This window comes from Triplophysa dalaica, chromosome 15, assembly GCF_015846415.1.
Source record: "Triplophysa dalaica isolate WHDGS20190420 chromosome 15, ASM1584641v1, whole genome shotgun sequence".
Classification (NCBI taxonomy): Eukaryota; Metazoa; Chordata; class Actinopteri; order Cypriniformes; family Nemacheilidae; genus Triplophysa; species Triplophysa dalaica.
This window is the reverse complement of record NC_079556.1, coordinates 8,773,650-8,786,234: the sequence shown is the minus strand read 5'-3', so window position 1 is coordinate 8,786,234 and position 12,585 is coordinate 8,773,650. Positions and strand designations below refer to the sequence as shown.

General features: G+C 41.8%; 1 protein-coding gene across 1 annotated transcript in view; it reads right to left on the bottom strand.

Moving 5' to 3' along the window:
- pacrg (PARK2 co-regulated) overlaps positions 1-12,585 on the bottom strand; it is a 95,414-nt gene that overhangs the window by 66,757 nt on the left and 16,072 nt on the right. Inside the window, exon 2 of the mRNA XM_056767083.1 lies at positions 10,102-10,236. Coding sequence (XP_056623061.1) covers positions 10,102-10,236 — 135 coding nt within the window. The remainder of the gene's footprint in view (positions 1-10,101; positions 10,237-12,585) is intronic.

Sequence of the window (12,585 nt, the reverse complement as noted above, 5' to 3'; positions counted from 1 at the left end):
GGTATCGGCAACAACCAGAAAAAATATCTGTACTCGTACTCGGTCATTAGAAAATGGTATCGGTGCATCCCTAATGTAAAGCTTAACTGGCATTTGAACTGTTCCAGGTTGTCGAATGGCACATGGCCAGCTCGAACAGGACCCTGAATTTGAGATGGATGTGAATGCTGGCAACTTTACAGTGTTGATTTATTGACATGTAAGTAAAACATCAAAGACCATTGCATGTCTCAAAAAGACCCTTTAATATAAATCAATCTGTCATTAAGGCCTTTAGAATATATACAAAGAGGTGTACCTCTGGCTTGAATTCTGTCTCTATCAACAAATAACTGAAGCCAAACTGTTCTTCTATTCTCGTAACATTTTGAATAATGCTATTAATACGTATTTATAAGAAGCATCTAAAGCCCCTGTGACTTCAGAGACCTGCAACTGCCGATATATCTAATGGCCGTTTCACACTGCACACGAAAACAGCACATATTTTTTCAGCACACATGTTATCAGATGAGAGTATTCATACCACAAGTGTAAGCAGCATGTGCTCGCGGAGCAGAAGCGGCGCATATGCAGCGATCATTTTGGCACCAAGTCTATTATTGCTGCACTGCTCACGCTCAATTAAAGAGCATTCCTTACGGACAAAATCCAAATTTTAAAAGTAACACTTTTACCATCAAAGCATGTAAGAAGTGTGCGTTTTTAACAATTGCCATTACTTTCAAAAACACTTTTGCTAGAATCTTTTATAATTTTTAATACGAGTAAATCTTAAATGTTATGCTTATATTGCATATGAATGAGTGGAAAATGGTTGCATTATGCTGTCAGTGTACTGTCTGAACCCCACTGTCATCATAACATTCTGAAACAACGGACAAAACTAGACATCATGTTATATATGCTTATATTGCGTATATGTGAGAGAAAAGCGATCGCATCACAAAGTCAGTCACTCTCTCCTATGGTGAGTTAACCCTTTAGTGACTTCGTATCCTTCAAAGCACCATGGCTTTTTATTTATAACTTGTCATGCGGGGATCTAAAAGAGCATGAAACAGGCAGATATAACAAATCAATCTACTTAAAAGGCGATTTGATGAAGTTCTGGAAGATATTTTGCTCCTTGATGTATTAAATTAACGTAATGCGAAATTGCATTGTTGTACTGTGGTACCAGGCAGCGCGGTGCACAGTGCATATGCTGCCGGTGTGAAAAGACAATGGGCATGCGCTTCCAACGTTCTCCCTAAGTGCTGCTCCCACGCCGCCTATACGCTGCTTACGCGTGCGGTTTGAAACTGGCGTGACAGGCAACAAGAAAAGACAGAGCTTATGTTCACTGCAGATATGGACTGTCAGATTGTTCTGCTGATAGTTCTCAGAGAGGCTCATTGCCGTGCAGCCCACTTGTGCAACATGTTCACACGGTGTCCAGTGGAGGCAAGCAAACAGTCTGATCTCAGCCTAACTGTCCCTCCATTGGCAAAACCATGCTCTGTTTAACCCCATGCTGAAACACCTCACTTGCTCTCTATTCCTGTGTAGGACAACCAGGAGAGCTGAATTTTCAGTTATCCGAGATGCAGGAAATTTAAGCTTCCCTTTGTTTTCCATTTAATTTCGTTAATGTCTAGGAGAAATTATTAAAATATTAAAGAGATCTCATCTGCGATTAATTCTTTCAGTAAATGGACCATTGTGGGCAATTTTGCCAAACTTTCTTTAATGCTTAAACAAAAAAGACAGCATGTGTATTTCTTTAGTGAATTCCCTGTTTAATCATTTTTATATGTGAATCTTCTACATCAGTGTATGCTTGTGTGCTATATTCCCATGTTCTATTATGCTCCTTTTTGTGAGCACATCACCACGGTGGGGTGCTGATGGTGGAACTTTCGTGCAGGGATAATGGAAACACACACAAGCAGTTAAATCTTATCCCATGAACAGGTCTGTGGGGGGTCTGTGTCGCACACACACACTGTAAACAGTAAGAGGGGATCTGTGTCCCAGAGGACATCGGTGACAAAGAAAGAAATATGCTGATTTGTGGAATTTAAGGGAGGAGACAAATACAACAGCTCAGCACTTTCAGGATGCTGCCTACCTCTCTGCTTCATGATAGTGACAACAAATCACACATGCAAGAACACACACAGTAGAAGACATAAGACAGTCACCAAACAGCCACGATCCAGACGGTACACACACCGATATAATAAAAGGTATAAGATAAAAACTTAAGCCGTATGTTTCAAACCATAGCAAGCTGTCTACTTTTTACAGTAAAGGGAACATTCTAACTGTCTTTAAATCTCATAGTGACCATTGAGCAATTTGGAACGCAGATGTCACAACTGAGTTTGGTTTTGGTACACTCTCAAAAAGGATGCGTTAATTTTTAACTCATTTTTTGTGGTATATTATTTAACACATTATGGGCCAGATTTACTAAAAAGGGCAAAATAGCACGAGAGCAAACTTATAAAAAAACACAGATTAGAGCAGAATTTTCTGCGGGTGATTTACCAACAAGGCGCACATTAAAAAACACAAGCACAATATCTCATTCCAATAATGATCAACACAATCTACCAAGAGCAGCACAAATCAGTGCAAGGTTTAGGACATGCTTTTTTGGCCATTAAATAAAGCCACAAATACCGTAGTATCACGTTGTGTGCTTCATTTAAATGCTATTCTCCCAATAAAGTTTGTGTCTAAAGAGGAAACTCCTAGAAATGCATATGCATTAAGGTTGATAGCAAAAACAGCTAAATGTGTCCACACCTTTTCAGCGCTTTAGTAAATATCGGCAGTAGCTTTTTTATGCCAAAATACGATAAGCACTGCCGCAAGCTGTAAGTAAATTTGCCCCATGCGTCATTTGGACACACTTTGTGTTGCTTTTGTATGAAATAAATGAAAGGGACAACACAAACCGTGTTAAAAGTAAAACAAAATGTGCTGTCCTTAAAGTCCAAATGAAAGATAAAATAACAATTCCTATTTTTTGATGAAATATTACAGTGTTTATTGTCAAAGGTTACCAATGTGGGTCATTATCTTTTTTAATTCATGTGCCCTCATAATCTTCAATTAAATCTTCAGTATTTATAATCTTTATTTCTTATGGTCTTCTACTTTGAAGTTTTCACGCTGTGCTAGATACAGTGTATTATATATATACATATATATGTCAACCAGTTCATAATCTGAATGTGCATATGTTGTCCCTTAAGTTAGCCCTAAACAAATATCACAACAATTTCTCCATACAATTGCTTGTAGTAATAGTACTTATGGTTTAGAAATCTGGTAGTGCCAGCAGCAATTGAAAAATGAAAAAGAATTGTGCACTATACTTGCCCCCGCTCTGTAAATTGTGGCCCCTATGTGATTCCCCTGCTTGACTAAATGCAATGCTGTCTTAGATATTTGCCAAACCTAGGTCTCTTTACGCCAGCACACACCAAGCCGATGGTCAAGCGTTGACTGGTCTAGTTTTTGTGGTGTCTTCCGCACTGTTAGCACTACTCTCTCCCTGGCCAATTTTCAGCTGATTCTGACCTAAAACACTGTCTCTGTCAGCAGCTCACTGAATTTCGGAACACACTGTATACTGTATAGCCACATACCTCGCTACAAACACAACACGCACACTGGCTGTAGTCAGAGGTGCTCCAGGGCTGTAATAAGATTGCTCAGCCATATTGGGGTCACAGATGTGGTTGTCACTTTGGCCCCTCATCCATAATTCAGTGTTTTAATATAGCTCTCGCGCGCTTACAAGCCACAGTTCACTCTTCTCCCACTGTATCTCCCTTTCCTATTTGTGTTGCCTTTTCTCTCCGACACAAAATGACAGTAGCTGTCCGTTCGCTAAGAGCGTGTTTGGTTGGATAGTAGGCGTTTGATACGGCAGACAGGACGTCGCGTTGCTCTCTGGCCCACGCAGTCGTTCTGCCTCTTATGCGCGACGAGAACAAAGCAAGGTGACACTTTGACAGCGTCTCTTGCTCGTCTCGTCCATCACGCTCACATTATCACAAAAGAAAGTGAGACGCACGCAGTCGAGCGGCCCTCCTCTCTCTTCCTTCCTCTTTCTCCATTCATCTCTATTTCTCCTCGTATCCTGCGTGTTTGCGCGTGTTAGGGTGAGAGATAAGGACGCGGGGCAGGATCATCAGTTCTGATGTAGCGACTCAAAGACGCATCCATCAGGACACAAAGGCCGTCACACTCCATAATGGAAGAAACCGTGACAAATTCGGTAATGAGCTTTAGTATGTGACCTAGACAGAAATTCACTGGCAACCACGGAGAATGAGACTAATCTATCCAGCCGCTAATGTAGCTAATCAGGGACAGGGTGGCCCGGACTTGTTGAAAGTTTTAGACGCTCAATGGGCATCATAAAGTGATAGTTCACCCAAAATATAAATTCTGTCATTATTTACTCACCCTTTTGTCATTTCAAACGTGTATGACTTTCTTTCTTCTGCAGAAGACAAAAGAAGATATTTTGAAGAATGCCGGTAACCGAACAAAGGCGGCACCCATTGAAATGCATTGGTTTTGTGTAAATTTTATAGAGGTAAATGGAAACAGCCACTGTTCGGTGTCATTCCAAAACTGTATAACTTTGTTCTTCTAAGGAACACAAAAGAAGATATTTTGAAGAATGGCCTCAATTGACGTCCACTGTAAGAGCACCAAACCACCGAGACATGCTATGATAAATGCAGAATTGTTGTGTGAACTATCCCTTTTAAATCTGTACTTCTAACAACAAGTTGTTCTTAGTTCAGCATTACAGTGCAGATGGAATAGCTAGTAGAGTAGAGGGGGCATGAGAGGAGACAGGAAGAAAAACAATCAGAGAGACTGTAGATAGACAGAACAGCTGTAGGGTGACTGCAGAGCAGCGGGGAGACAAGAACAGCCGTAGAGAGAGACAGGAAGAGCAGTTGTAGAGCTAGACAATGAGACAAGCTCTCATCATCTGAGCAGCTGCAGGGAGAGAGAAGGTCAGATCAGTCGCTGAGAGTTACAGAGCAGCCATTCGGGAGACAGACAATCAAAGAATCCACAGAGATGGAAAGAGACGAGATCAGAAAGGTGGTGTAGGTACACCAGGGAGACATGAACAGCCCTGTGGGTGTCTGAATTTGAATATGAATGTCATTTCTGATACACAACAAGGGCGGTGAACCGGGCACTTTTCTCCGCAGTGCTGGTATGTGTGTGTGTGTGTGTGCGTGTGTGTGTGCGTGCAATATAGAGTGTATTAATCACAGAAATGCGTGAGTACCTCCGCCAACCCAAACATGCCGTCCTTGAGGTTACAAGAAAGGCATTAGGGCCATCTATTCTCCAGAAAGAGGGGGGAGAAAAAGCTTTCAAGGTAATGAAATTCTGCCATAAGTTGACAAAAAGACTTGTGGGTGCAGGCCTCAGCTAAAATATATTAAAAAACAGAAACGAGTCAGGGTAGATTAAATTGGATTTCTTTCTCTCCGCAGTCCTCCACCCATCCTGTCTTTTAAATTAGGCTTAAGTGTGTGGCGTATTTTTTCTTTCTCAGGATAACAGCATTACCGTCCAGAATGAATAGAATCATTTCCAAACCAATTAACCTCTGACAGAACGGATGAGTGGACAGGAATGAAAGTGAGGTGGGGAGAGAGGGAGTGCGGCGGAGAAAGTGTGGTATTTGAGAAAAATAAGAAATGGAATAAAAAAACTATGCGCGGGGGACATGGTGAGTGACAGGGGTCTAGATAGTGACGGGCCTGCATGGCGTGACAGTGAGGTGAAGAGCAGATTGAGGAAGACCGCCTCAAACCCCATCCCCAGGTCTGTGTCTTTACCGGTATGCTGCTAGCATTAGTATTTTACATGAGTAAGTGCTTGGCTCATTGTCGATGCTGAGGAGGGTTTGGCATCCAGCTGCTATGGGTCCATTTAGTTAATTAAAGGCTCCATTTAGGTCTGCAGCCCGCTGGCTACGAGCATGTCAATCAATAGAAGCTCAGTTGCTCATGGTGGGGCAAGGCGAGTGATCTGCCACACCCCCTCCTCTTTCTGCACGTCTTACACTTTAGGGCCAATATCTGGGCTCCCAATAGGCCCCATCTCAAAGTTCTGAAGCATAATGATGGAAGGAAACATTAATGCAGGATGAATACAGAAAGACCGCAACTCTTCTAACTTCCATATCTCTCCTCATAAATGGTAAAAGGAAAACTCTCCTTATTCATGGCTGGAATGAGACAGAGAGACAGAGCTGGAAGGACCATCTGCAGAGCTGGAAACGGCCTCATCAGTCATTCAGAAAATACAATGTCAAACTTTCCAGCTTTAAATTTCATTTTATCCTTACTTTAAATCCCAGAAGAACTAGAGGGCCGTTACCACACAACATCACGTCAGTCTGAAGATTCTAACGTGCGCATCTTCAAACGCCCTTCTCTAAATTACCCACAATGCTCGGCTGGAGTTATTACAGCCCATTACATTAGACAGGACTACGAGCAAATATACATTAGTGGATCGATAAAACACATTTCTGCTACCAGGCCATAAGTAAAATTAATTTAGCATTTACTTTCCATTCCCATGAGAGCAGTCTTTCAAGTTCATTACTCTCTTTTTTCTATTTTGCTCTCCGGATGATGTTGCGGTTGGGTTACGTAATTAGCTACGGTGATGGTTAAAAGCATGCAGCTGAAGGTTAAAGCATGGGGTCAAGGTTTGTCTTAGCACGTGTAGGTACACCATTTAACCATTCTGGAGGAAACTCCTATATACATATTAAAAATAAATGCATGTATTGCATTGCAGCCAAGCTAATTTAGGGGGAAGAAATAAAAAATCTGGAAAGCAACATGTAAATCACAAATATTTAATTTTGTCAGACTCTTTTGCCAATTTTTGCCCGACTAGATATTCCAATATCTGGTTTGGACATCCCAGCTCATGTACTGGCACCACAGTCAACGATCAGCCAATAAGCACATTTCTCTTCAGCTCAAGTGATGGGCAGATGGGTTGCTTTGTAATTGAGTAGAAACTAGACCAGGAGCATCATAATCTTTGGATCTGGAACCAGCCCTGGAAATGGTGTACCTCTTATCCATAACAATTACCTCATTTGAAGGGCAGGTAGAATGTTTCTGGACTTCATGTTCCCTCTCCAGCCCAGAATTTAAATCAAAATGTGCAAAAAAATATATGCTGGCAGCTACCAATGACAGGGTGTTTTTGAAAAGAGATTGAAAGCATACAGAGCGAGCCGGTCTTCTTTTTTTCTGTATTTAAACAGGTGTACGGATTGCCAGGTCTATAATGAGCCCGCTCTCTGAAAGTGGACTGCGGGATTAACTCCAGAGAGTAATGCCTCTCCTTGGACGGGTCATATAGCTGTCAGGAAAGGGTCTGTGCTCACATAAGGTACCGCCCATTAAAATGCTAATGCGCAGATGGAGATAAAATAGAGGGGAAATAAAAACACCCCACCTTAGTGCTGTGTCTGCAGTGTTACACAGACTCCCGCACGTGGGTCTTCTGATCCCCATCCTCCTGGTATAATTTAATCAGGGGGATGAATGGACGAGATCGCTTACCCTCTCCATTTCTTAAAGCACTTGATCAGATTAATTGATTGACCCCCTCCCCACTCCGCAGCATAACAGCGGAAATCAAGTTTACATTGATATTTTCTATTAAATGCTTCTTCGATTTAACACCCATGCCATCACTCTTGATATAAAAATTACATAGAAAAAAGGAATGAATAACAAAGGATGATGGGAAATAAAGAATTTTCCGCCTCTGCCGGTCTTCCCGTCTGGTGAGGTTTTCTGGTGAGGGAAACCATCAAGTCTCAACCATATAAAATTAGATAGAAGGATGGAATGATTAACAATTGTATGGTGGATGAGATGGATAGTTGTGGTTGAATGAAGCAGTGGTGCAGTAATAGTACCAGTATAGGGCAGCACCGCAGCAGACACCTCTACCTCTTCTCTCTCTTTATGTAGACCCCTAGAATAACTTGAAATTGATGCAATGTTCTGATAAAAACAGGACCATGTGATAGTGATGCACAAACGCACTACGATAGAAAAACAGCAAGAGATACAAAGAGAGACCTCCTGCTCCCTCTTATCAGTCTACTGCACATGTTCCTAACACCACATGTCAAACCTTGTAAGAGCATGAGAGAACTGTGTGTGTGGTGATGGGGTCTTAAACTCTATATGCGTATATAGAGTATGCGTACTTTATATAAATAGAGCGTCAATTCTCATACATCCATGAACACACACACAACTCCTTTTCTGAGGTGCGGGGGCTCATATAAGCGAATGCTTCTAAGTCACTTCGAAAAGACTTCTAAAAGTGTTGGACATTGTTTACCTTGAAGGAGAAAGACACAGGGAGTCACATAGTAGAGGAGAGAGGGGAATCTGCACAATACCTGCAGGAATACACTGCTGCTCCCTGCTGCCCAGAGAGGGGGAGACACACTCAAGAGAGGTCAAATGATGATGACTTGAATGTCAAGACACATGATCATCTTTGACCCTCTCCTGGTGTGAATACAGATCAAACCAGCAGGATGAAAACAAACAGTACCACAAAACTAAACCAGAAGTGTCTGAATAGTCAGACAATGTGTTTAATTGGTCATTAACTGCATTGTGTGTTACCCTTAAGTTACACAGAATTGAAACGGTCAGTTCACCCAAAAATTTAATTCTTTATACGGTATCTCTTAAGAAGGGGTTATATAATATTAATCGATAACTAATATTTTATGTACAAAAAGCTAGCTTTTATTTACATATATTTTAATCAAACTATGTACTGTATATTAGCAAACACAAAAGGCATTTTCTCACAAAAAACAGTGTGGGAATGAAAGCTTCATTATGTCTAGAAAAATGTCTATATTACAGTGAATACGTAATGATTCTCCGCATTTGTACTGTAAGTTGGCATCAGACATTTATTGTTGAATGATTATCCTCATCATTTTCATTCTCATATGTAAAAGAAAAAACGCAAATGGCACCTATTCTGTCGAAATGACCTCACCATAACTGTTTTTCTTTCTCTCTCTTTCATTCAGACAGATGGGTAACCTCATCTTGAACTACTGCCCCAAGGGTTCTCTGAACTAGCACAGCTGTGCCTACACATTTCAAGTAATCAACCAGCCTTTCAAACACACACTGGCATACAATGCTACCACTACACTCCCAATCACATACTCGCTCACATTAAAACTCTTGCCTGAGGATGACCTGCACATGACCTAGTCCCAGGTAAGAGATCGCAGGGGGCTGATTTAACACACCTATATGCTTATTACATTGACAGTGCGAATGGGTGTAAATATTGTGTGTGAAAAGCGGAATCAAATCAAGGGTGGCATGCGGGGGAAATCAATAAGCATTACAGATGACAGCTACAATTTCATACACCACTTCCTGTCGGCTCCCAGCAATTTCAGAACAACACAAGGAAAAAGAGACATTATTTTCAAATACACAGGAAAATTCATTTTGAAATTCGCTTTTAATAATTCATGCCAAAGCTTTCAGAGTTTTTCAAGAAATGCAGAGCGAGGAGTTGAGAGCGAGGGAGGAAGGCAAAAGTAGAAAGAGTTCTGGTTCTCAATGACAGCGAGAAATTACGACTGGATTAGTGCATACACGCATTTTATCTCTGAAAATGGTATCAAACTTACAAGGAAAAACAATGTGTCTAACCTACAGGTACAAACGAACACAGTCGTTCACATTGGTCATTTACAACTACAAGTGCTCTAATTTAGAGGCAAAAATGATGAAGATGGGATGGGAGAACTAGGAATGCATAATTTATAAACAGGCCCAATTTATTTAACTGATTAAGGAAACCACATACTGTAGCATTTTCTGATTAAAAAATTAACACTTGTACAAAGCAGATATAGCCAGATATATCCAAAATTGATGACGAATATAAAGTACACAACAAGGACACTAGTGTGGTGGAGGTTTAGTAAACATTATGAGCATCAGAAGTATTATTTTACTATACCTTCCAAGCAATGCGGTTGCCTTTAGAGTCATGTTCCAAGGCGACAGGAAAGTCTCCACGCTCATAGAACTTCCGAAAGGCTGTGGGTTTAGTTGGTCTCTCCCTGAACGCCCCGGCAGCTGGAGGGCCCACTACCTAGGGGACACAGAAAGAAGAGAGAAGGAAAGAGAGAGTGAGTGGGAAACAGAGATTGTCGTCAAGAGGGACCGGTAGTTCTACAAACATCACAGGAAATGAAATGGTTTTGATGCTCTTTCATCCTAATGTAAATCTCTTCTCTATGTGATGTCAGAGGAAGCATCTATCTGTTTTATAGAGGCACACTACAAACCATCCATTATTTAAATTCTCTGCCTCATATAATCCAATCTACAGATCACAAAGAACATATACCGGTAGAGGAACCATGAATTATTCTTCACTTAAAGCCCCAATGAAATTAATAAGAAAGTTTTAAACTGACATCAAAATACGGCAATAAATTGATATGCTCCTACACGCTGACAAAATTCCTATTTAGAAGATATAAGCATTCAGCATTCAGCCTCTCGTCAAACTTCTCGTCCAATCTTTTTATCGTTCTCCTTATTTTTTGTTATCGTTGTCATTTTCTAATGTAATTGTACTGTACTCTTGATTGAAAGGTAAATTTCATATATTTTTGCTTTTTACCCTTGGCAATGAAAAACGAATTCTCGTCCAATCAAATCCGCTTTAGAATCAGAAGAATCCCGCCCTTTCACTGTGAGAACTGCGGAAGCAGCGCCTCATATCAGCCACTTGTTCGCACTTTTATTACAGTATGTCCAACATGGTGAATGACTCACAATGCACTAGATAGGAGATATAAATAATGCAATAATCCAGACAGTGTAAACATTAATATTAAAGTCTTAATTTCACGTTAGTGTCACGCTAGCGGTTGTAATGAATGTCCAGAGACACGATAGCACAGAGCTGATAATATCAATCGATCACAAGCGCAAATCTGCTGCGAGAAAAAACGTATTTGTCCCGTTTCATGTCTACACAGAATTATGTTAAGGCTCTATGGAAGAGATCACACATCACAGCCTTGATGAGTAATGGAGTACACAACGCCAGTGTCAATCACCAACATAAACAACAAGCTTTTAATGACATCACTTGTCTGGATACTTTTCAATAGACTAGACTTTTGCACCACTGTCAACGCTGTTAAATGCAGCTTTGCCAGGCTGACTGTGCCGTGAATTAAACACTATTGGTTATTTTAAAAGGGGGCGGGGCCACTCAATGTCTGGCGCTCTCTGCGTTTTTCCAGTGAGTTTACGTCCACACATCAAATAATGTAGCACGTTCCAATGCGTTTCACTGAGACTTTCTTTCCTCAGTATGATTTTGAAGACAATTATATATTTATTCATTCATATCCACATTTTGAAATGATACTTTAAATAGCTGTTAAGTGTATCTTTTTATTGAGAATCCTCTAATTCTTTTTATGACAATATTTTTTTTAATAGAGTGGAAATGTTAGTGTAACAGTACACAGATGGTGAGTAAAAAGTTGTGAACAGGAAGAAAACAGTGTAATCCAATAAACAATAAAAACATGAGCAAAAACATCCACGGACCAAGGGGTAATCCAAATGAGAAAAACATGAACCAAGTAACGATTACATTAATAACCGACAATTAATGAACTGAACTACGGGGAGAACTTAAATAGTACAGATAACAAGGGCTAAACAGGTGTTGTGGAGGAACTAGATGATGGGGTGCTGCCGCAAAAGTCAATGAGGGACTCGTAAGGGAGCGTGGGAAAAGGACATCCTTGGGGCAAAAACGAAGAAAACAAGACTAGGGACAAACTGGAGTGTCACAGTACTCCTCCCCTCCCGGTAGGCGCAACCTCGCGGGGGTGGGTGTCCTGTAGGACACGAGGAACAAGAGAGGGGAGTCCCTCCATGACGTCGCCACCGACAACGGGAATCCACCACGGCACCGGTAGCTCGGAAGGCCTGAGGGTGCCCACCGTTCGGGAGTACTAGAGGGCCACAACGGTAGCCTGGAGGGTGCTGGCCGCTCGGGAGGTCTGGAGGGTGCCGGCAGCACCGGAAACCAGATGGCCGTTCTGTCTGTGCTGGCCATACCGTCCCTATACTGTGCCCCCCAAAAAATGTTGCCACACGTCCAGGGGCTCTTGGCTGTCTTCAGGATCAGGCTCTGGGCAGGCTTTAGGACGGGGTTCTGGAATGCTTCGGAACACTCTGGAAGGCCAGACGGGACTGGCTCGGAACACTCTGAAAGTCTGGACAGGACCAGCCCGAAATACACTGGTAGGCCGGATGAGACCGGCCCGGAACAACTGGAAGGCCGGACGGGACCAGCTCAAAGAAGAGCTGGAGAGTGGGGTCTGGTGGCTGGGCAGCGGGCTCTATGAATCCCAGATTACTGCGGGCATCCGATATGGTTCGGGGTGAAGTTAGCTGGGACGCTCAA